The 27,586-nt window shown below is 42.9% G+C and overlaps 1 protein-coding gene across 2 annotated transcripts; it reads left to right on the top strand.

Moving 5' to 3' along the window:
* The first annotated feature begins 1,104 nt into the window (after positions 1-1,104).
* On the top strand, positions 1,105-21,590 carry NEMP1 (nuclear envelope integral membrane protein 1). Of its 2 annotated transcripts, XM_025402577.1 has the most exons (9): positions 1,109-1,278; positions 8,580-8,704; positions 10,614-10,833; positions 12,206-12,278; positions 16,206-16,299; positions 16,760-16,874; positions 17,599-17,824; positions 19,993-20,166; positions 20,883-21,590. In XM_025402577.1, exons 1-9 carry the CDS (start codon positions 1,152-1,154, stop codon positions 21,061-21,063), a joined length of 1,335 nt encoding a protein of 444 aa, XP_025258362.1. In that variant the 5' UTR covers positions 1,109-1,151; the 3' UTR covers positions 21,064-21,590. The 2 variants fall into 2 exon arrangements, with proteins under 2 accessions (XP_025258363.1, XP_025258362.1); XM_025402578.1 differs by lacking the exon at positions 12,206-12,278 and having other exon boundaries at positions 1,105-1,278; positions 10,614-10,687.
* Positions 21,591-27,586: the final 5,996 nt, after the last annotated feature.

The following is a 27,586-nucleotide window of genomic DNA, read 5'->3' as shown; positions in this document are numbered from 1 at the left end:
AAGCTGAGGTAGGAAGATAGTTTAAGTCCAGGAATTCAAGGTTACACTGAGCTGTGATGGTGCTGTTGTACTCCAGCTTGGGTGTCAGAGAGAGACCCTGTCTCTAAAAATATTTAAAAAAAAAAAATTGTTTTGAAAGCTTGAGCCTTCCCCAGAAGATACCCCCTTCCTTGAATTCTTCAATTCATTTGGCTTTATCATCTGTAGTTTTCCTACCCACCACCATCGGATCCTCTTAAAAAAAAAAGGTTTCAATTTCTACTAAGAGTTTCGGAACACCTGGCTGTCTGCTGGGACCTGTGTTAAATCATTGAATGGGAAGCAGCTAATCCGTATAAATAACTCAGGCTTTGGGGTCAGTAGGATTTAGGTTGGGACCACAGACCAGATGAACTATGAAATCTTGGGCAGGTTCCTGTGGCTGTCTTGGCTTTGGCTTCTTAAATGGAGAGAATTATATTTGTCTCACAAGATGATAAGAGGAATAAATAAATCTTTCTTAATCCTAACATTAATTTTACTTCCAAAAATAAAAATCCTATGAATACATTTTTAAAAGCTAATATTTATGCTTATAAAATATTGACAACACACACTTTTTTGTGACTTCTATTTTAAATCCTTTAGGATTTTGGAGAACCACACTTTTGTCAGTCGACTTTAAAAAATGGCCTATCAGGACCCTACTCATAAAGCGATCTCAATTGTAGGCGTCTCATAACAGAAAGGTCGTGATAAAAAGTAACCGAAAGAAAAGCGAAGGAACTTCAAACAGCTTTGATGATAATACCGAGTTTGGTCAAGAAGGCCTCTCCCATTCCGATTTTCTATTGGTTAAGCTTACCATCAATCACACCAGTTGTAAATAAACTGAAGACGGAAGCGTGTTGTTAGCGGGGTGGGATCTTCCTGTCGCCACTGCTAGGGTGAGAACCCATTTTCTAATAGGCTGACAGCTGCTTTTCCCGCCCTCTCTCTTCAGTTGCTAAGGGGCGGGACTCGTAGGACCCTTGGAGAGCCGGGTGCTCGAAGTTCTGCCCATCCGATTGGTTGATAGGGGCGGGTTTCGTAGAGGATAGGCTGCTGGTGCTGCCCGTTCAGAGTTAGTTGCTGGGGTAAGGCACGTGAGGAGGAGGCGGCTTGAGGCAACCATGGCGGGAGGAATGAAAGTGGCGGTCTCGCCGGCAGTTGGTCCCGGGCCCTGGGGCTGGGGTGTCGGGGGCGGTAGGACAGTGCGGCTACTCTTGATCCTCTCCGGCTGCTTGGTCTACGGCACAGGTACCGCCCGGGCAGCAGCTGCCAAGGGGGCGGGTGCCGAGGGGGTTATTTTTGGAAAAGGGATTGTCTGGAGGGCGCGGGCCGTTATTCTGCAGACAGGCGGTGGCTCTACCGAGGGGCGCCGGCGTAATGTGGTGGAAGAAACTTGGCGGGCTAGTGGGCGTCGGGGCTGAGGGTCTGGGCCCTGGAGCGGGCTGGGGCAGCTTCCCAGAGTGGGGAGGAGCCTGAAGCCCTTTGGCGGAGACAGGAAGGGAGGCCTAGACTCATTGAGAAGCGATCCTGGGGGCTCTGTCGCGCCGCAGAGGCCTCCTCGAGTTTCTTGGTTAAAAGAGAAAACCAGGGGACCATTCTGGGCAGGCAGAGCTGCCGCGGGAAAAGGACCATCTCATTCATTCGGCAAATTAGCAAACACCATCTGAGCTTATGCTCTGTCAGGACGCAGGGCACGGGTGGCAGAACGAATGTGGTTGACCTAAATGCAGTGATCTCTACTATCTTCTCATGTAAAACTTTGACTCCTTCCCCCACCCCCACCCGCCCGCAAATGGCGTCTTGCTCTGTCACCCAGGCTGGAGTGCAGTGGTGCGATCTCGCTCACTGCAACCTCCGCCTCTCGGGTTCAAGCAATTCTGCTTCAGCCTCCCGAGTAGCTGGGATTACAGGCGCCCGCCACCGCGCCCGGCTAATTTTTGTATTTTTAGTAGAAACGGGGTTTCACCACGTTGGCCAGAGTGGTCTTGAATTCCTGAACCTCGTGATCCATCCGTCTTGGCCTCCCAAAGTGCTGGGATTACAGGCGTGAGGCGCTGCGCCCTTCCAAGATCTTGACTCTTAACAGCCCTGTAGAACGGAACTGGAGTTATTCCACTTTCCACTTATAAGTGAATTATAAGTTATTCCACTTTCCACTTACATTATATTCCACTTATTTGGTACCTGCTGCTGGATAATGAAGTTTGGACTGGAAAGGAAACTCTTCTGCTCCAATCCAGAAAATTTAGAATGTGTTTCTGAAAACCTCCTTCTACCCCCTTATCATTAAATTCAAAACAGAAAAATACGTGACGTTTTCTAGAATCCACTGGAGGAAGTTGACGCTCAAGAGAATAAAGATAATAGTATCTCATAAACACACATTACCATCTTTTTTTTTTTTTTTTTCCTGAGATGGAGTTCGCTCTGTCGCCAGACTGGAGTGCAGTGGCAGGATCTCGGCTCACTGCAACCTCCGCCTCCCGGGTTCAAGCAAGTCTCCTGCCTCAGCCTTCCGAGTAGCTGGAGCTACAGGTGTGTGCCACCACACCCAGCTAATTTTTGTATTTAGTAGAGACGGGGTTTCACCGTGTTGGCCAGGATGGTCTTGATCTCTTGACCTCGTGATCCACCTGCCTGGGCCTCCTAAAGTGCTGGTATTACAGGCGTGAGCCACCGTGCCCGGCTTTTTTTGTTGTTGTTGAGACGGAGGAATTTCTGTCTTGTTGCCCAAGCGGGTTCAAGCAAGTCTCCTGCCTCAGCCTTCCGAGTAGCTGGAGCTACAGGCGTGTGCCACCACACCCAGCTAATTTTTGTATTTAGTAGAGACGGGGTTTCACCGTGTTGGCCAGGATGGTCTTGATCTCTTGACCTCGTGATCCACCTGCCTGGGCCTCCTAAAGTGCTGGTATTACAGGCGTGAGCCACCGTGCCCGGCTTTTTTTGTTGTTGTTGAGACGGAGGAATTTCTGTCTTGTTGCCCAAGCTAGAGTGCAGTGGCCCGATCTCGGCTCACTGCAACCTCCACTTACCGGGTTCAAGCGGTTCTCCTGCCTCAGCCTCCGAAGTAGCTGAGATTACAGGCACGCACGGCATCACGGCCGGCTAATTTTTTGTATTTTTAGTAGAAACGGGGTTTCACCATGTTAGCCAGCCAGCCTGGTCTCTCAGGTAATTCACCTGCCTCGGCCTCCTAAAGTGCTGGGATTACAGTAGTGAGCCACCACATTTGGCCATGCTCTTTTTCACCTCTCCCTTTGGTTCCTGCCTATCTCATGCTGCCACTTGGTGATTATCCTTACAGCTTTAAGGTGGTCTCAGCATCCTTAGAAGAGGGCCCAGGATAGCATTCGAAGGGCCATGATGTGAATAAACTTCTTAATAAATGGGGTAGTGAGTTGTGAAGAAAAGAGAAAATATAGGCAAAAATGCTCCTACATAGTAAGCACTCAATTAGCAGTCTCTCTCTAAGTTTCTTAAATGAGGAGAGGAACAGAGACTTCTTGGCTTGGAGAAGAGTAAACTCAAGGGGTTACGTTTGTTCAGTGCTGCCTGATAGACTGGTGGCAGCTAGGAAGAGCAATCATGGAATTAGACAAGAACTTTCTAAAACTCAGACGTTACCTAAAGTTAGAATGGAGTACTTCAAAATGTAGAGAGTTCCTTCTCACTGGAAATTTTTTTTGAAAAATTTGATTGTAGCTGGGCGCGGTGGCTCACGCCTGTAATCCCAGCACTTTGGGAGGCCAAGGCGGGCGAATCATCTGAGGTTGGGAGTTCGAGACCAGCCTGACCAACATGGAAAAACCCCATCTCTACTAAAAATATAAAATTAGCCGGACGTGGCGCGCACCTGTAATCCCAGCTACTCAGGAAGGCTGAGGCAGGAGAATCACTTGAAACTGGGAGGCAGGGGTTGTGGTGAGCCAAGATCACGCCATTGCACTATAGCCTGGGCAACAAGAGCGAAACTCTGACTCAAAAAAAAAAAGAAATTTGATTGTAAAAATAAGGCATGTTTGTTTGTTTGTTTGTTTGTCACCCAGGCTGGAGTGCAGTAGCACGATCTCCGCTCACTGCAAGCTCCACCTCCCGGGTTCATGCCATTCTCCTGCCCCATTCTCCCTAGTAGCTGGGACTACAGGCGCCCGCCACCACGCCCGGCCGCCTCGGCCTCCTAAAGTGCTGGGATTACAGGCATGAACCACTGTGCCCGGCCACAATAATGCATGTTTATTTTAGATGATTTGGCAAGGTACAATTAAGTATAAAGAAGTAGGCAGAAACCTCACTGTTAATCCATTCAGAAGCAATCTATTTTAAAATAGCACATTTTCTTCTGATCTTTTTCCACATATTTTTAATTTTTTATGAATTGATAATTTGTACCCAGTCAGTACTCTAGTTCTCTTCCCTGGAGGCTGCCAGTTGTTACCAGAGATAGTTTTATCGTTTGATTTTGTAGTACAATAATTTTCCCACGTAATTTAAAATTCTTTTTTTTTTGTTAGTTTGTTGTTTGGTTGGTTGGGTTTTTTTTTTTGTTTTTTTTTTTTTGAGATGGAGTTTTGCTCTTGTTGCCCAGGCTGGAGTGCAATGGTGCAATCTCAGCTCACTTTAACCTCCGCCTCCTGGGTTTAAATGATTTTCCTGCCTCAGCCTCCTGAGTAGCTGGGATTACAGGCGCCCGCCACCACGCCCGGCTAATTTTTTTTTGTATTTTTAGTAGAGACGGGGGTTTCACCATGTTGGCCAGGCTGTTCTCGAACTCCTGACCTCAGATGATTCGCCTGCCTCGGCCTCCCAAAGTGCTGGGATTACAGGCGTGAGCCCCCACACCTGGCATTAAAATTCTTTATAAATGTTGTCTTACTTGTATTACATTCCAATATATGGGCAAATCTTCATTTAATTTTTTCTCTTTTTTTTCCCCTGAGACATAGTCTTGCTCTGTCTCGCCCAGGCCGGAGTGCAGTGGTGCAGTCTTGATTCTGGTTTCAAGCCATTCTCCCATTTCAGCTTCCCAAGTAGCTGGGACTACAGGCGTGTGCCACCATACTTGGCTAATTTTTTTTTTTTTTTAGACAGAGTTTTGCCCTTGTTGCCCAGACTGGAGTGCAATGGCACAGTCTCGGCTCACTGCAACCTCAGCCTCCAGGGTTCAAGCAGTTCCCCTCCCTCTGCCTCCCGAGTAACTAGGATTATAGGTGCACGCCACCATGCCCGGCTAATTTTTTGTATTTTTGGTACAGACGGGGTTTTACCAGGCTGGCCAGACTGGTCTCAAACTCCTGACCTTGTGATCCGCCCACTTCAGCTTCCCAAAGTGCTGGGATTACAGGCATGAGCCACCACGCCCAGCCACACTCAGCTAATTTTGTATTTTTAGTAGAGATGGGATTTCACTATGTTGACTAGCTTGGCCTCAAACTCCTGACCTCAGGTGGTCCAGCTGCCTCAGCCTCCCAAAGTACTGGGATTACAGGTGTGAGCCACCACGCCTGGCCTTCATTTATTATTTTTTAGTGACATGGTTTTGCTGTGACATCCAGGCTAGAATGCAGTGCACAATGATAGCTCACTGTAACTTCCCATCTCGGTCTCCCCAAGTAGCTGGGACTACAGGCATGTGTCATCTGCCTGATAAAAATCATTATTAATGTTTCTGGGTTAAACATTTGGTTGGATATTGGTGGTTTGTACTGTTGATTGGATATTTGTGGTATTTCTAGTTTTTCAGTGTTGTAAGTTTGTGAACATCTTTGTGTATAAATTTTTATTATTGTTATTATTATTATTATTATTATTTTTTGAGATGGAGTCTCGCTCTTTTGCCCAGGCTGGAGTGCAGTGGCCAGATCTCAGCTCACTGCAAGCTCTGCCTCCCGGGTTCACGCCATTCTCCTGCCTCAGCCTCCCGAGTAGCTGGGACTACAGGCGCCCGCCACCTCGCCCGGCTAGTTTTTTGTATTTTTTTAGTAGAGACGGGGTTTCACCGTGTTAGCCAGGATGGTCTCAATCTCCTGACCTCGTGATCTGCCCGTCTCGGCCTCCCAAAGTGCTGGGATTACAGGCTTGAGCCACCGTACCCGGCCTAAATTTTTATTATTTATTAATTGTTTGAGATGGAGTCTTGTTCTGTTGCCCAGGCTGGAGTGCGGTGGCGCCATCTCGGCCACCTAGATTCAAGTGATTCTCCTACCTCACCCTTCCGAGTAGCTGGGATTACAGGTGTGCGCCACCATGCCCGGGTAATTTTTTTGTATTTTTAGTACAGTCGGGATTTCGCCATGTTGGCCAGGCTTGTCTCAAACTCCTGACCTCAAGTGATCTGCCTGTCTCAGCCTCCCAAACTGCTGGGATTACAGGTGTGAGCCACCATGCCTGGCCATATTTTTTTTTCTTTTTTCTTTTTGTAGAGATGGGGTTTTGTCATGTTGGCCAGGCTGGTCTCAAACTCCTGAGGTCAAGCAATCCCCTCACCTTGACTTCCCAAAGTGCTGGGACTACAGGCGTGAACCACCATGCCTGGCCCCAACTTTTTATTTATTTATTTAATTTAATTTAATTTATTTTTTTGAGACGTAGTCATGCTGTCACCCAGGCTGGAGTGCAGAGGCGCAATCTTTGCTCACTGCAGTTGCAGTCTTCCCCTCCCAGGTTGAAGTGATTCTCCTGCCTCTGCCTCCCGAGAAGCTGGGATTACAGGCGCCCGCCACCACGCCCAGCTGAGTTTTTTGTATTTGTAGTAGAGACAGGGTTTCACCATGTTGGCCAGGCTGGTTTCGAACTCCTGACCTCAAGTGATCCGCCTGCCTTGGCCTCCCAAAGTGCTGGGATTTCAGGTGTGAGCCACCATGCCCGGCTGGACAGTGGTCACTTTTAAACCTTGAATTAAGCTGATACTAAATAGAAATTGAGAGGAGAATCTTCTGTTTTGGTATATCAGAGGGACTGCATATAATCATTGCCTGCTCTTAAAACTTGAAGTGAGACAAAACAGCTGGAAGGAAACAACCTTGAAATCTTTTAGTATCCTCCTAAAGTACTATATATTAAAAATATTGCTGGCTGGGCGTGGTGGCTCACGCCTGTAATCCCAGCACTTTGGCAGGCTGAGGTGGGTGGATCAGTTGAGGCCAGGAGTTCACCATGTCTGGCCAACATGGTGAAACTCCATGTCTACTACAAAAATACAAAAAAAAAGTTAGCCAGTTGAGGTGGCTCATGCCTGTAATCCCAGCTACTCAGGAGGCTAAGGTGGGAGAATCAATAGAACCTGGGAGGCAGAGGTTGCAATGAGCCAAGATTGCACCACTGTATTCCAGCCTGGGTGACAGAGGGAGACGCTGTCTGAAAAAAAAAAAAAATGCTCGCTGGGTGTGGTGGCAGATCTGTAATCCCAGTGCTTTGGGAGGCCAGTGTGGGTGCTTTGGGAGGCCAGTGTGGGAGGATTGCTTTAAGCCAGGAGTTCAAGACCAGCCTGGGCAACATAGTAAGACCTTGTCTCTCTAAAAAAAAAGCTAGCTGGGTGTGGTGGCGTGTACCTGTAGTCTTGGCTGCTTGGGAGGCTAAAGTGGGAGGATTGTTTGAGCCCAAGAGTTTGAGGCTGCAATGAGCTATGATCACATAACTACTCCAGCCTGAGCAGCAGAGCCAGACCCTGTCTTAAAAAAAAGAAAAAACTTGCCAATTCTGTTCCACTCAGGAAAGGGATAGAGAAAATCAACAGATGGAGTATTTTAGCTTACTTTAACTATTCCTTTATAGGACAGGAAGTATATCTAGACCATAGTCAGACCTGGGGGTGAATCTCAGATAGGCTATTTACTACTTGTGTGATTTTGGAGCAAATTAATCTTTCTTATACATCCGTTCCTCATTTATGAAATAGGGATTATGAGAGTGCTTACCTCATAGCATTGTTGGGAGCATTAAATGAGACAGCATACTGTCTTATTTATTTATTTATTTATTTATTTATTTATTTATTTATTTATTTGAGACAGAATTTTGCTCTTGTTGCCCAGTCTGGGGTGCAATGGCATGATCTTCGCTCACCGAAATCTCTGCCTCCCAAGTTCAAGCGATACTCCTGCCTCAGCCTCCCGAGTAGCTGGGATTAGAGGCATGTGCCACCATGCCTGGCTAATGTTTTTGTATTTTAGTAGAGACGGGGTTTCTCCATATTGGTCAGGCTGGTCTCAAACTTCTGACTTCAGGTGATCCGCCCACTTCGGCCTCCCAAAGTGCTGGGATTATAGGCATGTGCCACTGTGCCTGGCAGCATACTGTCTTAATAGGTACTTAATAGTAGTTTTTATTATTACTTGTCTGACTGAATGACTGTGTAATATTTAAATAATTAAACAACAGAAATAAGACTCTGCCTTAGTTGTTCTTTCTTCTCAGTTTTTTCCCTTATTTCTCAGTCTGGCTAATGTTTTAACCCAAAGTTTAGGAAAGTGGTTAGTTTAATCTTTTTCATGAAATGAGTTATAGTTATTAGCTTGTTATGTTTAATTCTTGTTTCCTTTCTTTGCATAAAGCTGAAATTGATGTAAATGTGGTCATGCTTCAGGAATCCCAAGTTTGTGAAAAGCGTGCCAGCCAACAATTCTGTTACACAAATGTGCTTATTCCAAAATGGCATGATATATGGACACGGATACAGGTAATAACTTGGAATCCTCTGGCAGGGGCAGCTTCTGTAAATTTCTGTCTGTCGGTGATTAATGAGTATTTTGACACTTTTCTCCCTTTCACATACTTAAAAAAAAATGTTAACAATCTTGTTAGGGTTGAGATTATCCTGAGTTGTGTTTTCATCAATAAGCATTTATGCCTACTTTGTATTCCCCTCTGCTCCCTCAAGTAGATTACAGTATTCCAGGGTAAACTTCCTTTCCTTTTCCCTCCTTTTCCCAAAGAAACTGCTTCATTTTCTTGTCCTTCATTTTGCAGTAAGTATGTGTACACACACACACACCCCTCTTGCTTTTTTTATTTTTATTTTTTATTTTTTGAGGCAGTCTCCCTCTGTTGCCCAGGCTGGAGTGCAGTGGCACCATCTTGGCTCACTGCAATCTCCGCCTCCCGGGTTCAAGCGATTCTCCTGCCTCAGCCTCCCGAGTAGCTCGGATTACAGGCACGCGCCACCACACCTGGCCAATTTTTTTGTATTTTTTGCAGAGATGGGGTTTCATCATGTTGGCCAGGCTGCTCTGAAACTCCTGACCTCAAGTGATCTGCCCGCCTCGGCCTCCCAAAGTGTTGGGATTATAGGCACAAGCCATCACACCCAGCCCTCCTCTTTCTTTTTAAAGGTCTTATGCCTTCTTTGGGCTGGAAACTGTTATGTGCCTGTCAGGATGTAAACTCTTTTGCCCCGCTGTTCCTATTCTGATTCTACATGAGGTATTTCATAAACCCCCAGAGCTGAAGAATGACTTTGGTCTCATTTGTTTCATAACACTGTTAAGTCACCTGGCGAACAGGAGTGTCTGGCAGTAACAGTGATTGAACAAAATGAGTCCTTTCAGAAATGTAGTTGTTATAAGCATAGTTACTGATAAGGGCATTTGTTGTTCACATCAAAAACATAGGGTGGACTTGTGGATTTTTTTTTTTTCAGACGGAGTCTTGCTCTGTCACCCAGGCGGGAGGGAGTGCAGTGGCACGACCTCAGCTCCCTGCAACCTCCGCTTCCTGAGTAGCTGGGGGCCGTGCCTGACCGACTTGTGGGTTTTTTAAAAAAATTATTTAAAAAAAAAGTCTGATAAGCTGGGCACGGTGGCTCATGCCTATAATCCCAGCACTTTGGGAAGCTGAGGCGGGTGAATCACTTGAGGTCAGGAGTTCGAAACCAGCCTGGCCAATATGGTGAAACCCTGTCTCTACTAAAAATACAAAAATTAGCCGAGGGTGGTGGCATGCACCCTGTAGTCCCAGCTACTCAGGAGGCTGAGGCAGAAGAATCACTTGAACCCAGGAGGCGGAGGTTGCAGTGAGCCGAGGTCATGCCACTGTACTCCAGCCTGGGCGACAGAGCAAGACTCCGTCTCAAAAAAAAAAAAAATTATCTGATAAAAAAGTGATACTCCATCTGGGGCACATTATAACCAACATTTACTCATAATCAGTGACTTGTGACAATGGATTGAACTCAGCCTGTCATTATGGAAAACGTTTTTAGTCTTCTGGGGCAGTTTATGCCTGGCAATTTTCTTAATATTATAGACCTTTGCTTTGTGTGATCTCTAATAAATAGCTGTATTGATAACTCTTTCAGCTTGGAAGCCTTTTTTCCTCTATGTTCTACGTTCTAGGTCAGAACGACCTAATAGTAGATTCAGGTCGTGTTAACAAGAAGGTATTCTAACAGCTGTCTCTCTAACATGTGCAGTGTTACTTGCCCAATTATGTTTTAGCCTCTGTATTTCTATATTTCTGATAAGCCTTGTGGAAAACTGACACTATTACTGATTTAGTTGTTTACTCTGAGGGTTTTAAAAAAATTGTGTTTGTGAAAAATTAAAATTCCTACTTACTTTTTTCTCATCCTGATTTTATTTGTGTTACAGATCCGAGTAAATAGTTCCAAATTGATTCGAGTCACGCAGGTGGAGAATGAGGATAAACTGAAGGAGCTAGAGCAGTTTAGTATCTGGAACTTTTTTTCCTCCTTTTTAAAGGAGAAATTGAATGACACCTATGTTAACGTGGGTCTATACAGCACGAAAACCTGCCTCAAAGTTGAAATTATAGAGAAGGACACCAAGTACAGTGTCATTGTGATCCGGAGTAAGTCTCACCTCTGTTTTTCTGATGGATTCTGTAGTGATAAGGACTGAGTTCTGAAGGGTATAATTAGTGAGACTGAGAAGTCAGCCCAAGACATCTCCAGTTGGGTTCTGATTATAACCCTGAGTATACCACTGCTCCAAACAGTTCATGGAGACTTCACTCCATATCAGACACTTTAGGCCTAGAATTGAAACTCCACCTCAGGAAATTCTGAGTACTTCCTTACCTGGAACTGTGAAGACTTTTATTCATAATTACAATGTGCTGCTAATGGCCCTGAGCATATATGCCAAATACTCTTAAGAGTAAATCAGATAGATGTGTTCTGCCTTCTGGACACTTCTAGACAAAGGTAACTATCCGATGTGTACATGCCTATATTTAAAGACATGAATGGTTAATAAAAATTGAAGAAAGGTAAAACTGAATATTAATCATTCACAAGTAAAAAGTGTATTCATGGAACTATAAATAAAGATGAAGACCACTGCAGTTTAAAACTTACTCAGTGGAACTGGGAGAAGTTTTCTCTTTTCTGAAGATGACTGAGAAAGTTTCAGAGGAGATGGATCCTCTTGAATTCTCTCTGACTTTGTTTCCCCTTGGTTACTACACAGGGTCCTGGGATGTTGTAAGTAGTAGAAATGTTTCTAGGTTTAGTATGAAATAGGTTGTGCCCTTCCATTTGTCTTAGGGTTCTTTGGTTATGTAGGGTTGGCTTGTTTTTTGACGTTCCTTCTACATTTACTGATTCCTGCTGCTCCTGTTCTGTTTGTGGGCCTCCCGTAGAGCTGTTGAATGTGAAAGCTGTGGGAGTATCTGGTATGCCACCGAGGGGCCTTTGCAAGGGCCCCCTGGTCCTGAGTGAGATGTATTTGCGTGTAGGCTTTTCCAGCACAGTGCTCTGTAGCAAAGGGAAGTAGGTGGTATTGTTGGGCAAGAAAAGCAGCCAGTTAGAGAACAACACAAGGCCCTGACCCACAGTTCTGGGAGTTCTGGGCAAATCTGCTGAGTTCCATGACTGTGAGTGTGACTTAAAGCTTGAAAGCCAGAGTGATAGAGACCCCTAGTGGGTGATTGCATGAATTGCTGATGGTACTGTGTCTAGCTTTGTCCAAAATGAAGCTTGAGTTTGTTTTAACCTTAGCCGAAATAAAAGTAAGATCATCAGGCAAATACAGGTTAGACAGAGACCTAATTATACACTGGAAGGGTGCCCAGGCTTTAGGTGGAATTTAAATGCTTTTTAGGTGGGCTGTTCGCATTTATTTTTACTGTAGCTGACCAATAGTGCCAACATTGTCTTTTATTCTATAATGCCTTAAGCTGTTTTGTTCCCTTATTAAGCAAAAATCTTTATTTATTTCAGGATTTGATCCCAAACTCTTTCTTGTTTTCCTTCTTGGACTTATGCTATTTTTTTGTGGAGACTTGCTGAGCAGGTAGGTTCCAAGGCTAGTGTGTAGAATGACACGGCTCATACCTATCCTGCTTGGGTTTTATAATAACTATTAAGTACTGCCATTCCCATTTCCAGGATCTTTATGGCTTGGCTGTTGCCTGCTTGGATAGTTTAAAAAATACTTTAATGTGAATTATGATTTTTGTTTTTTCTTATTTGAACAATATTGACAGTAATGAAATTCCCACATTAGGTTGGCCTATCATTGGGTTGATAGGAGTTAGCCAATACAGTGAAATGGAACATCATCACCCTTTCCATTGCTAGAAGTAATGTGTTAAGGTGTCATCTTTACAGGTCCATGGGTTGATGAGTTTCATTTTGTTCAGACGTAGAGAGACAAATACCGGCTGGGCGCGGTCGCTCACGCCTGTAATCCCAGCACTTTGTGAGGCCGAGGTGGGTGGATCACGAGGTCAGGAGATCGAGACCATCCTGGCTAACACGGTAAAACCCCATCTCTACTGAAAATACAAAAAAATTAGCCGGGCGTGGTGGCAGGTGCCTGTAGTCCCAGCTACTTGGGAGGATGGGGCAAGAGAATGGCGTGAACACGGGAGGTGGAGCTTGCAGTGAGCCGGGATCGCGCCACTGCACTCCAGCCTGGGCAACAGAGCGAGACTCCGTTTTTTAAAAAAAAAAAAGAGACAAATATCAACTGCTCAGCCTGGGCAACATGGTAAAACCCTGTGTCTACAAAAAATACAAAAATTAGCTGGGTGTAGTGGCATGTGCCTGTGATCCCAGTTACTCAGGAGGCTGAGGCACGAGAACTGCTTGAGCCTGGAGGCGGAGGTTGCAGTGAGCCGAGATCACACCATTGCACTCCAAGCTGGGCCACAGAGGGGAGACCCTGTTTCAAAAAAATGAAAATCAAGTGCTTATTCATTTTCTTCCTTTAAGAACCTACTAGTTAAGACAGGTGAGACTGACATGTACAAATATGAAGAAAATATATAGGTAACTAAATAAACATTGAGTGAAGGTAAAATCAGCATTAAGTTTGTATACAAGTAAAAAGTATTTGTGGAATAGTGAATGAAAGATTAACAATTGGAGTTTGAAGTTGGGCTGGAGTGGGGTTGCTGGAAGTTGTTCCTTATTTTGGGGATGCTGGGAGAAACAGTGAGGGGGGAATAACTGGTAGAAAAAAATCTGGAATAGGGGGCTGGTTGTGGTGGCTCACACCTGTAATCCTAGCACTTTGGGAGGCTGAAGGGGGGAGGATGACTTGAGCCCAAGAGTTTGAGACCAACCTAGGCAACATAGTGAGACCCTGCCTCTACAAAAAAATACAAAAATTAGCCAGGCCTGGTTGTGCGTGCCAGTAGTCCCAGCTACTTGGGAGTGTGAAGTAGGAGGATCACTTGAGCCTGGGAGGTTGAGGCTGCAGTGATCTGTGATCGCACCACTGCACTCCAGCCTGGGTGACAGAGTGAGACCCTGTCTTAGAAAAGAAAAAATAATAATCGGGTTGGGAGAGATGATGGAGATGGGAATAGGACATTACACAGAGGCTCATTATTGGGAAATATATGAGGGAAGCCCTTGAATACTAATCTTCATAATCTGATAGTAACTACATAGCGTCAGTCTCTACAGTTCTCTGACCTCAAGTTTTGGGCAAATATAGGCACACATCAGTTTATTGTACTTTATTGTGGTTCACAGATAGTGCATTTCTTTCCAAATTGAAGGTTCCTGGCAACCCTGGGTCAAGCAAGTCTACCACACCATTTTCCCAATAGCATGTGCTCACTTGGGGTCTCTGTGTCACATTTTAGTAATTCTTATAATATTTTAGACTTTTTCATATGATTATAACTGTTATGGTGATCCATGATCAGTGATCTTTGATGCTGCTGTTGCAGTTATTTTGGGGTACCACATGTCCATGTAAGACACTATATTAGTTCATGCTGTTGATAAAGATACCCGAGACTGGGTCATTTATAAAGAAAAAGAAGTTTAATGGACTCATAGTTCCTCATGGCTGGGGAGGCCTCACAATCATGGCAGAATGCAAAAGGCACATCTTATATGGCGGCAGGCAAGGGAGAATGAGACCCAAGTGAAAGGGGAAACCCCTTATAAAACCGTCAGATCTCATGAGACTTATTCACTACCATGAGAAACAGTATGAGGGAAACTCCCCCCATGATTCAATTATCTCCTACCAGGTCCCTCCTACAACATGTGGGAATGATGGGAGCTACAATTCAAGATGAGATTTGGGTGGGGACACAGCCAAACCATATTAGACAGTGAACTTAGTAAATGTCATGGGTGTTCTAACAACTCCACCAGTTGGTTATTCCCCTGTCTCCCTTCTTCTTGGGCCTCCATATTCCCTGAGAAACAGCAATATTGAAACTAGGCCAATTAATAACCTTAGAGTAGATAGTAAGTCTTCAAGTGAAAGGAAGAGTCATACATCTCTCTGATTATGCTTAGTGAGGACAGCAAAAGCCAAAATAGACTAAAAGCTAGACCTCTTGTCCCAAGTAGTTAGCCAAGTTGTGAATGCAGAGGGAAAGTTCTTGAGGGAAATTAAAAGTGTTGCTTCAGGGAACACACAAGTGATAAGAAAGTGAAACAGCCTTATTGCTGATATGAAGAGAGTTTTAGTTGGCTGTTGAGAAGATTAAACCAGATACAACTTTTTTAAAGCTAAAGCCTGATCCAGAGCAGGACCCTAACTCTCTTCAATTCTGTGAAGGCTGAGAGAGGTGAGGGAACCTCAGAAGAAAAGTTTACAGCTAGTGAAGGAAGGTTCTTGGCTCATGAGATTTAAGGAAAGAAGCTGTCTTCATTACATAAAAGTGCAAGGTAGGCTGGGCGTGGTGGCTCATGTCTGTAGTCTCAGCACTTTGGGAGGCTGAGGCGGGCAGATCACTTGAGCCCAGGGAGTTCAAGACCAGCCTGAGCAACATGGTGAAACCCTGCCTTTACAAAAAATACAAAAAAGTCAGTCATGGTACCAGCTACTTGGAAGGCGGAGGTGGGAGAATCACCTGGGCCCAGTAGATCAAGGCTGCAGTGAGCCATGATCACACCATCGCACCCCAGCTTGGGCAACACAGTGAGACCTTGTCTTAAAAAAAAAAAAAAAAAGATGAAGCAAGCACTGATACAGAAGCTGTAGCAAGTTGTTCAGAAGATCTAGCTAAGATAATTGTTGAAAGTGGCTACAATTAAAGAGCTCCTCAATGTAGACAAAATAGCCTTATACTGGAAGAAGATGCCATTGAGGACTTTCATGGTGAGAGAGAAGTCAGTGCCTAGCTTCAAAGGAGGGGTGATCCTCTTGTTAAGGGTTAATGCTGTTGGAGGATTGACTCCAATTTTAAAAGAAGTTCTGTGGTGAAATGCTATCAAGACAGTATTGCATGCTTTAGAGAAATCTTCATGAAAGGAGGAGGAGCCAGTGCAGCAAACTTCATTGTATTTTAAGAAATTGCCACAGTCACTCCAGTCTTCAGAAACTACCACCTTCATCAGTCAACAGCCATCAACATGGAAGTGAGACCCTCCACCAGCAAAAAAATGATGACTCACTGAAGGCGTAGATGATCTTTAGCAGTTTTTAGCAAAGCATTTTTAATTAAGGAATATATATTTTTAAGACATAATGCTGTTGTATACTTAATACACTCTAATATAGGGTAAACATGATTTTTATATGCACTGGGAAACCAAAAAATTTGTATGACTTACTTATTGCAATTGCAGTATTTGGTTTGTTGCAGTGGTCTGGAACCAAATTGGAAATGTTTCTGATGTTTGCTTGTACTGCTCTAATCTTGTACCTTTTAAAATCTTTTGGCTAGGTTAGTTGTCCTAGTTTCAACAGTACTATGTATGAAATACATACATATGGTCATGAAATACATTTTTTTTTCTGCAGAAGTCAAATTTTCTACTACTCCACTGGGATGAGTGTGGGAATTGTGGCCTCTCTACTAATCATCATTTTTATACTATCTAAGTTTATGCCTAAGGTAAGTATCAGAATCTTCATGTGCAGCTAGAATGAATTTGGGTAGCTGAAGGACTGTTTTCCTGGGTAATCTTAGAAAACTGAAAATGTGTATTGATGGCTGATGAGTCAATGTCCTACTCTCCTTGATTCAGAAAGGTACTTTCCACGATGAAACTTGGAGCCTGATTACAAATTTTTTCTTTTTATATAAAATCCTGTGCTCGGAGGGGGGTTAAAGTCTCCTTCCTGTTTTTTAATTATATAGCCAGGCTTTTAAGTTATTTAGCATGTCATCTTCCCAGTGTTCCTTGCAGACTGTACCATTTTAAGTATAAAGGACATCTTTTTAAGAGAAGTGTTTTTTGTGCATTTTGAGTAGGTTGAATTTTTTTTAAAAAAAATCATAGTTCCATTTTGCTTCTTTTATGTATGGAAAGCCTGTTGTAACTTTTTGCTTTCACTTCTACTCTCTGTCTTAGAAAAGTCCCATTTACGTCATCCTGGTGGGAGGCTGGTCTTTTTCTCTGTACCTCATTCAACTAGTTTTTAAAAATTTACAAGAGATCTGGAGGTGTTACTGGCAGTATCTTTTAAGTAAGTGTTGTCGGTTTTGCTTTCCTTTTGTATGTTTATAGGCTGTTTCAGTTAATTTAATCATGAAAATATTTTACCTGCTTGTGGGATTTAATAGTTCATGTCATTTTTTAAAACTTTTAAAAATCATAGTTTTTCACTTATTTCTGACCCCTCTACGATTATCACCTTCTCTTAAATTAGAATGGTACTATTAAGGAGAAGATGTCATTTATTGGTATTCATAAATATACCTTTCTTTACACAATAAACATTTTTCTGAAAAGCTGTAAATTGACCTTATTAATGGAATCATATTTTAAATATACTTGGGGACCTTAAGTAAAGGACTCTGCAGTAAATTTTTTTCTGCTTCATTTCTGAATGAACTGCTGTAGATTTTATTTACAAAGTAAAAATCCTTGGTCCTATAGATAGTAACCTTTGATTTATCCTTTGAGGGGTGATTAATCTGGATTTCCATATATTGGTTTTTAAAATAGACTATTTCAGGGTTGTTTGACATATAACTTTAATGTTCTGTTTGAACCGAATAAATTTAGGACAGCAGAAAGGATAGAAACTTAGAGAAATGTATTCTAAGAAAAAAGTGTGAATAATTAAGTAAAAATCTGATTTCCCGGTTCAATTGGTGCTATATAGTAAATTTACTACTGCTTCCCACACAAATTATTTTTACCAAGTATAGATGAAAAAGAATGTCTTCTGATAACTCTTCTCATAGGTTATGTCCTCACAGTTGGATTCATGAGTTTTGCAGTGTGTTACAAGTATGGGCCCTTGGAGAATGAACGAAGTATCAACCTGCTGACCTGGACCTTGCAGCTAATGGGCCTGTGTTTCATGTATTCTGGCATCCAGATACCACATATTGCCCTTGCCATTATCATCATTGCTCTGTGTACTAAGAACCTGGAATACCCTATTCAGTGGCTGTACATCACCTACAGGTGAATGAAAGGCAATGTAACTTAATATTGACAGGTACAGTGTGGGATGCAGTTGCAGCAAGAGGATACAGAGGTATTGACCTGGGAGCTTCTTCGTTAAGGAAAAGTCATTGTGTTGGACTTCCACCTTTGTTCCTTCCCGAGTCTATTTTTTTTTTTTACTTTCTATAGGAATTTTAATATTTTTATTCTAGTCATTTTATATAAAATAAAAAACATCTAGTAAAATGTCATGTGTTCCTGTTACCACAAGGTGGTGCAAATTATATCACTTTTTTTTTGAGATGGAGTCTTGCTCTGTCGCCCAGGCTGGAGTGCAGTGGCGTGATCTCGGCTCACTGCAATCCCCACCTCCTGAGTTCAAGCGGTTCTCATGCCTCAGCCACCTGAGTAGCTGGGATTACAGGCATGCACCACAACACCCAGCTAATTTTTGTATTTTTAGTAGGTTTCACCATGTTGACCAGGCTGGTCTTGAACTCCTGACCTCAAATGTCAGGGGTTCCTAAAGTGCTGAGGCAATCCCAAAGTGCTCGAATTACAAAGTGCTGGGATTACAGACGTGAGCCACCACACCCGGCCACAAATTATATCGCTTTTATACTATATGCTCATTGAGGTCTCCTGGGTTCAGTTTTTTTTTTTTTTTTTTTTAAACAGTGTCTTGCTCTGTCACCCAGGCTGGAGCACAGTGGTGTGATCTTGGCTCACTGCAACCTCCGCCTCCCGGGTTCAAGTGATTCTCCTGCCTCAGCCTCCCGAGTAGTTGGGAATACAGGCGGGCGCCACCATGCCTGTCTAATTTTTGTATTTTTAACAGATATGTGGTTTCACCATGTTGGCCAGGGTGGTCTCAAACTCCTGACTTCAGGTGATCTGCCCTCCTCAGCCTCCCAAAGTGCTAGGATTATAGGTGTGAGCTACCTCACCCGGCCCATTTCAGACTATTTCTCAGTGGCTTTCAGATTGCTCTGGAGGTCTTAGTCTTATTTTAAGATGTAATTCGTAGCATGTTTTGTCACCTTGCAAAATAAATACGGAATGTTCCTAGGTCCTGAAGTTGTCTATTATAGATAGTCAAGGTGATACCTTCAGTCTGGGAAATCAAGTTATTGGACCACAATCTTTTTTGTTTTTTTTTTTTTTGAGAAGGAGTCTTGCTCTGTCACCAGGCTAGAGTGCAGTGGCACAATCTCAGCTCACTGCAACCTCCGCCTCCCGGGTTTAAGCGATTCTCCTGCCTCAGCCTCCTGAGTAGCTGGGATTACAGGCACATGCCACCACGCCCAGCTAATTTTTGTATTTTTAGTAGAGATGGCGTTTCTCTGTGTTGGCCAGAATGGTCTCAATCTCGACCTTGTGATCCGCCTGCCTTGGCCTCCCAAAGTGCTGGGATTACAGGCATGAGCCACCGTGCCTGGCCTTTTTTTGAGACGGAGTTTTGCTCTTGTTGTCCAGGCTGGAGTGCAGTGGCATGATCTCGGCTCACTGCAACCTCCGCCTGCCTGGTTCAGGCGATTCTCCTGCCTCACCCTCCGGAGTAGCTGGAATTACAGGCGTGCATCACCACGCCCGGCTAATTTTGTATTTTTAGTAGAGACAGGTTCCTCCGTGTTGGTCAGGTTGATCTCCAGCTCCTGATCTCAGGTGATCTGCCTGCCTCGGCCTCCCAAAGTGCTGGGATTATAGGCGTGAGCCACTGCGCCCTGCTAGGACCACAATCTTATACCATAATTTTCTTGTTATTTTCCCATCTATTAAAAAATAAGTATTTTATCATTTATTGAAAAATAAAGTGAGTTTATTCACATTAGTGGATAATATTGACTGTAAATAATTTTTCACTTTCTATAGGCATTTTTATATTTTTATTCTAGTCATTTTATATAAAATAAAAACGTCTAGTAAAATGTCGTGTGTTCCTGTTACCACAAGGTGGTGCAAATTATATCACTTTTTTTTTTGAGATGGAGTCTCGCTCTGTCGCCTATGAGTTGTCATTCATAGTCTAATATGTCAGGCGTTCATTATAACTGAAGATGTCTATGGAATTTTTAGGAGTGATGACTCTTAATGTTCAGGCTGTCTGCTGTATGCTTGGCCCACTGAAGGGAGCTAGAAGTAAGATTACTGATTAATGATTCATAATGTTATTTTGGTGAGCACAGAAAGGTGTATAAGGCAACAGAAAAGCCTGTCCCCCCTCGTCTCCTGACAGAAGAAGAGTATCGGATACAAGGAGAGGTAGAAACCCGAAAGGCTTTAGAAGAGCTCCGAGAATTTTGTAACAGTCCAGACTGCTCTGCTTGGAAGACTGTTTCTCGAATCCAGTCTCCAAAAAGGTACACTCTTGGCCAGATATACCAAACATCTATCAGGGTAATTGTGACCTTGAGTTCTACCAGAGATCGTACCTCTAGAGAATCATGCACTTGTGACCTTTGTTTTCCTGTTAATCTTCAAGTAGTCAAGAGAAAGGTAGATATATAATCACACATTAAGCAGTAACCTGTTTCCTCAGGGAACTATCTACTCTAGCTTTGATTGTAGCATTAAGATGGGAAGACTCCAGTACCATATTAAGTTTCCTTTCTGAAAGTTTTGCATTGCTCCCTGAGTTGGTAGGGTTCCTCTCCACCCACTTTTTAGTTGGGGGCAACTATACCAATGAGTATGTGAAGCTTCAATTTGGAATCATGATGGTATAAAGTTTATAGGGCCATAAACGTGAATAACTGTGTAATGCCCCTTAATCTTCTCTTATCGGGATTACAGATGACTAAAGGAACCTTGGCACTTTCATAATTAGAAAGGATAGGCAAGTGCTTATTAAGCAGGATGGAGTTGCAGGGGTATTGGCCTATGATCCCAGCTTTCCTTTTCTCCTTAACTTCATGCTTTAGTCTACTTACCTGCCAGAGTAAGGACAAGGATGTTGGCTAGACTCAATATAATTTGTGTTGTGAGCATATCGAAGGCTTTAATTTGTTCTTATTTTGAAAGAAAACCAGAAGGACAGAAGGCATATTTCTAATGAGTATTATCTTCTCTCTTCCAGATTTGCTGACTTTGTGGAAGGCTCTTCCCACCTCACGCCAAATGAAGTTTCTGTCCATGAGCAGGAGTATGGATTAGGGAGCATTATTGCCCAGGATGAAATCTATGAGGAAGCATCCTCTGAGGAGGAGGACTCATATTCTCGGTGTCCTGCTATCACACAGAACAACTTTCTAACCTAGGTGGTGGTCAGTTATCTTTATGTGGACTGGCTTGGTGCCTTGGTCCGTGTTGCGTGTGTTGTGCAATTGCTTTCAACCCTTTGAAACAGTGAGATAGGGTAGAAATTCTCCCACTGAAATAAGAGGCCTAAAAAGGCCTCCCTTTGGAAATGGGAGGTCTCTATGGGATCCCTGAGGAAGGAGAGTGGATAAGGTAGTGAATGCTATGGTAGTTCACTTCCCATTGGTTAAGCTAACAGCCCACTTTTATGTTCCCAGAGAAATTGGATGGCCACAGCTAGCATGGCATTCTAGTTCCTTTTTGAAAGTTGATTCAATCATGGCATTTCTTTCACTGGCTCTCCAAAGTAAGAACTGTTGTTAAGTGCAGGAATGCTTTTTGATTATAGGCTGCATCTTCCAGAGAGAAATCCACAAATCTGAGCCTCTTTCACTCTAGCTTTTATTTCATTGACTTTAGAATAATTATTGATTTAACTGTTTTGGGAGGAAAATAGATTTTTATTGTTTTGTATTTTAAATGAATGTCTTTTTTTTTTTTTTTTTTTTTATTTTTTTATTTTTTTTTTTTTTTTATTTTTTTTTTATTTTTTTTTTTTTTTGAGACGGAGTCTTGCTCTGTCGCCCGGGCTGGAGTGCAGTGGCCGGATCTCAGCTCACTGCAAGCTCCGCCTCCCGGGTTCCCGCCATTCTCCTGCCTCAGCCTCCCGAGTAGCTGGGACTACAGGCGCCCACCACCTCGCCCGGCTAGTTTTTTGTAGTTTTTAGTAGAGACGGGGTTTCACCGTGTTAGCCAGGATGGTCTCGATCTCCTGACCTCGTGATCCACCCGTCTCGGCCTCCCAAAGTGTTTTTTTTTTTTTTTAAATTTTTTTTGAGACGGAGTCTCGCTCTGTCGCCCGGGCTGGAGTGCAGTAGCTGGATCTCAGCTCACTGCAAGCTCCGCCTCCCGGGTTCACGCCATTCTCCTGCCTCAGCCTCCCGAGTAGCTGGGACTACAGGCGCCCACCACCTCGCCCGGCTAGTTTTTTGTAGTTTTTAGTAGAGACGGGGTTTCACCGTGTTAGCCAGGATGGTCTCGATCTCCTGACCTTGTGATCCGCCCGTCTCGGCCTCCCAAAGTGCTAGGATTACAGGCTTGAGCCACCGCGCCCGGCCATGAATGTCTTTTTAAAACGTAACAAACTCATGTTCCAGAACCAGCAAGTGCTCCAGAGTGACACGCACGCCCCCTAGGCCCCTACATATTTATTAATATGGATTATCCATTAAAGCCCCAGGAGCTGCTGTTTTAAGCTTTGATTTAGTTCTCATACATATGATGGAAAGTCCTATTTGCCTTTAGGAACATGCTTGTAGGCTCTTCTGCAGGTGAGGTGTGTTGGGCTTTTTATTATATTCAACTTTCAATTCCATCTTAAAAAACATTCGTATTCTTCTCTTCCCATTCTTCCTTGCCCTGCCTTTGACCTTTCAGGAAGGGTCAGTTCCCTTACCTGTGAACTATGTATGTTCAGAGTAGCATTATTCCTGCTAGCTAGGAGAAGTCATCTTGTTTAGGGGATTTGGATGCTTTTTACAAGTTCTCCATTTTTCCTGTCATTGGGTCACGTATCTTTGAGTTGCTATGAAATCAAGAAACTGTGTCCTTTTCCTTTCCCTCCCTTTGTCTACTTGTTCTGTCCATTTCAGCCTTTTCTCACCACCCATACTCCCCCAAATCTGGGTAATTTTTAAGCCCTGGAACTATGTAGTTTCTTGATACAGAATTTGTAGTTATGCAGCAGCCACAATTTGCATTGCCAGGAAATAGGCTCCAGGTTATCTTCATGCCTCTGGGTGCTCATTCAGCTGTCAAGTTTCCATGAACTTATACTTCTTTGTGATTGCATTTCTGACCTGAGATTTATGCTGCCTGTTGTTGTAGTAGCATTAGTTTCAGATTATTTTGCCAGTGCAAAGTACCCCTTATAAACCAGCAGTGTTATCTGTGAGGAAGCAAATTTTCAAGTGTCTGTCATTTACTTGGTTCTTTTTCTTTGCAGTCTTCAGCCTCATACCCTGGAAAAATCTGTAATTACTTTAGCCAGGAAAATAGATGGTCATGGCAAGTGCACAGCATCAGACTTACTGGCTCACCATGATCATGGAAAAAGGCAGATGATTTTTTAAAAAGCCGTAATGACTCCTTTAGACCAGCCATTTAGCATGGGTAATTTTGAAAGGCCTGGCTCCATTGCAGACTTCCAAAGGGTCAGCTCTGAGACTGCCCTCCAGGTGGGCAGTTGATTATTTCCGCCAGTGTTTTCCACAGCCTTAAACTGTCCTAAAGTGACAACTACCTCAGTTGGCAGGAAAGAGACATATAGTAGAAAGTGAAAAATGAGCAGTATTTGGGCAGATGCTATGGGTTACAGTTGAAGGGTAAAAGGAACTTTACATTGGGAAACCTTTATACCCTTGTGAATTATGTACATGGTAAAATGTTATCTCTCTACAAAGAACTATTAAAACTTCTGAGATATACTATTTTTTACCTTATTTATAGAAATTGAGACCTAGCATATTTAAGCATAAGTTTATTTTAAAAAATAATTCAACTTGTGCAAGTGGTCTCAGGATTCTCTGGAAATTTTGGTGCCTCCCCTACTTAGGGAGGTGATAACTTGCCTCTAAGGGTGACTTTTCCTGATCATGTCTTTATTTCAATGAGAAAGCACTGTGAAATTGTGAAAGATTCTCCTCTTTCTCTGTTTAATAAATCCCCATGAAATATAGTTTCCATCTTTAGATCAGTTTTTTTCCACCGTGTTTAGATTTGAGGTGAGTAAAATCAAACTGTTTTTTACTCCCTGTCTGGTAGTTGGAGACCTGAGCTGTAGGCAGTGGAGATGGCAATTGGTTCTGCAGCCTGAGAGTTGCTCTCAGACAGTGAAGGACGGTGCTTCTCTGGTGTGTTGTGTGTCCTTGCCCTGCCTGCCTGTGGCTCTGCCCGGATGCTTCAGATCCTCTGTGTACCCGGAGATTGCTTGACTTCAACCTTCTTTAGGAGCTGCTCTTGTCTCCCTCTTGGCCACTTAGTTTGCTGGCTCAGTCACTACTTGAAGACCCCATTTAATTTTTCTCTGGCAGTTATAGCTCTTGTGATTTCAGTACAGTCTCATCTCTCAGACCAATCTCATAAAGAAGGATCGAAGGGATAACTATGAGGTAAGCTGGACATCGGAGCCATGTTTGCTGCCACGTCAGCATCTTGCTCGGCAAATGTCAAGCCATAAATGGGCTCCAGGGCTCCGGATCTCATCAGCATTGGAAATCTATTGCCTCTCAACAGTCTGACCAAATTATGTAGAGCATTAACGTAGAGACTCCCATTAATGGGAATACAAGAGGCAGCTGGCATAGAACATTTCTCTTTCACTTTCCTTTCCCACTTAGATTGCTTCAAGAGACCAACAGAACACAGGGATCAAAAACAAGGAAAATTTAGCAACTTTGTTACCTTCTAATAAGTAATTCCTGTTAGCCATTGCATCCCACCAAAACTAGTTTATTTTTCCCCTCAAATTCATGATTTTTATGTCTGTTACAAAGGGAATTTTGCTGATGATAGCTCTTTGGGTCCCACTATTCCATTTTATGCTAATAGATTCCATTCTAGGGCCCAGCCGCCTCTTCACTGATGGTGTTCCCTTTAACCTTTGGCATGTATAATAGAATTTTGGTGAATGAAAGAACCCAAATAGGCCGGATAGTCCCCCCAGGTCCTGATATCCATAAAAGGCTTGGGAATACATTATGTAATTGTCCTTAGTCTTTTTGTTGTTTTAGAAAAAAAAAAAAGATGGGCTCAGATGGATGCCTACGTAAAAATGGTTCCTAGCTATGTACTCATAACTTTTCTTTGAATTGAGTAGTGAAAGGAAGTAGGAGGAAAGGAAATTAAATGTCCTTCTGGTATTCTTTGGACTCAAGTCTGACATATGAGATAATAACCTATATTGAAATGCCAAGAATTGTATCTGAAACAAGAGAACAGTTTGACACATTTATCATACCTTCATATTACATATTAACTGAAATCAATTAATAAACATATGAAATATCCATTGAACAAGGCAAATGCACCTAAACCTTTTGTTTCTGTTTCTACATAGCAAAAATGGTTTTTTGTTTTTTTTTAGGGGAACCTATATAATTATGACCCAGTGATGTCTTTTGGTGATTTAAGCTTACGGATTCAGGTTACAATTGAGTTGGATTCTAGATGGTTACTACCTTGAAAAGGATGTTTGTGCCTTATGTGACACGAGCCAGAGCCTGCTGGGAATAAGCAAAGCAGATTCATGCCAACACCAACTCGTAGCTTTAGTGGGGGGTGGGAGTGGTCACAGACTTCCAAAATGTGGGGCTTTGGATTTCCATACGACCCCACGTGTGTGTCATCTTCCTCTCACACTCTTGATGATAATTTGAAAATGGTGAAATCACCTCTGAATTTGCCTGTAGCATGAGTACATTCTTATGACAACATAACAAATAGTTCAAAATGTGAATATTAGAAGCTGTTACAGCCTACAATTGCCGTAATTTTCCACATTTGTGGAATTGATATTGAAATAGCGGGGCTAAGGAATTACTGGCAAGTTTTAGCCTGTGGGTAATACCTTAGGGTTGTTTAAATATTTGTAATTTTATTTAAATGTTCATGAATGTTTGAAAGGAACAAAATTATCAGGGTTGGCTCTTTGCCATGGGTCTTATTTTTACCCTCTTTTCTGTAAGAAAAAAGAACAATGTCTTATGTATTTTTAAAGTTTTTGGTATAGTTTCTAATTCCAATTTTAATAAAAGTTTTATAGATATATCGTGGTCTTTCTTAATGAACATATTGTTTTCTTGTTTGGATTTCTTGTTTTCAGGTATCAACAATTAACTCCTCAGTTTCCTCTTTCTAATGAGATGGTTTTGCATGCCATTTATTTCCCTTTTTTTCTTAGCCACCCCTTCCTGTCCTGAGTCTGTACTGGTCTACTTTCATCCTTGGACTCAATGATTTCCCAGGATGCAAAATCTCTAAGGGGTATTCTTTCAGGAGCAGCAGGTTATACTACCATGCTGTCTCATAGAAAAGCAAAATATAGGTTATTCCTGGCCCAAGGAACTACTCTGATTACACTTTAGTTCTTTTGTTTTTTTATGGCACAAAATATCTCTTTTGTTTGTCTATTGGGATGGAGGGAAGACCATAGCTCCAGCTATGGGATCCCTACCAAGAGCTCTGTATAGGATGGAAGAGAGAGTAGGGCTATAGTGAGCATTATGAGTATTGAAGATAAACCTTAATTATGTCTAGGCCCAGCTTCTACCATAGGAGTCTGGTACCTTTCATTTTATGTATTGGCTATCTTCTTTGCTCTGGGAATCCTTTGTAATATTCATATTAACTCTGTACCTGTCTTTTTTCATCTAATTAATTAATTATTATTATTTTTTTTGAGACAGAGTCTTCCTGTTGCCCAGGCTGGAGTGCAGTGGCATGATCTCGGCTCACTGCAATCTCTGCTTCCTGGGTTCAAGTGATCCTCCTGCCCTAGCCTCCTGAGTAGCTGGGATTACAGGCATATGCCACCACACCCTGCTAATTTTTGTATTTTTAGTAGAGATGGGGTTTCACCATGTTGACAAGGCTGGTCTTGAACTCCTGACCTCAAATGATCCGCCCGCCTCAGCCTCCCGAAGTGCTGGGATTACAGGCATGAGCCACTGCACCCTGCCTATTTTTTATTATTATTACTTTTTGTTTTGTTTTGTTTTTTGAGATGGAGTTTCACTCTGTCACCCAGGCTGTAGTGCAGTGGCAGGATCTTGGCTCACTGTAACCTCCGCCTCCTGGGTTGAAGCAATTCTCCCTGCCTTAGCCTCCTGATTAGCTGGGATTACAGGTGCCCACCACCATTCCTGGCTAAGTTTTTGTGTTTTTTAGGTAGAGATGGGGTTTCACCATGTCGGCCATGCTGGTCTTGAACTCCTGACCTCAGGTGATCTGCCCACCTCAGCCTCCCAAAGTTCATCTCAGTTATTTGGACTGCGTGGAAATCCATTGTCTATTTTTTTTTAAGACAGAAAGTTGGCAAAGTAGGAAGAAAACAGGATGTAGAACATACGTAAATTTATGTTAATTAATGCACACTAATGACATCTTTTCTCCTCTTCTTTCCATAACTATCACTAGGTAAATAAGAGACATAGGTGATCGTTAATGGTTGAACTAATAAAAACTTAAAGCGTAATTGCTAGATGTACATCATAGAGTTTTAGTGAGGATGAAAAAAGATGGTGAGTTGTGTAAAGCAGTTCTCCAACTTTAAAGTGCATAGGAATCACCTGGGGATCTTGTTAAAATGCAGATTTTGATTCAGTAAATCTTCAGTGGTGCCCAAGAATCTGCATTAATTGTTTTTTAAGAGAGAGAATCTTGCTCTGTCACCCAGGCTGGAGTGGAGTGCAGTGGCACACTCAT

The sequence above is a fragment of the Theropithecus gelada genome, chromosome 11 (assembly GCF_003255815.1).
Source record: "Theropithecus gelada isolate Dixy chromosome 11, Tgel_1.0, whole genome shotgun sequence".
Classification (NCBI taxonomy): Eukaryota; Metazoa; Chordata; class Mammalia; order Primates; family Cercopithecidae; genus Theropithecus; species Theropithecus gelada.
Note: the sequence above shows the minus strand (reverse complement) of the source record. Positions and strands in the feature narration are given on the sequence as shown.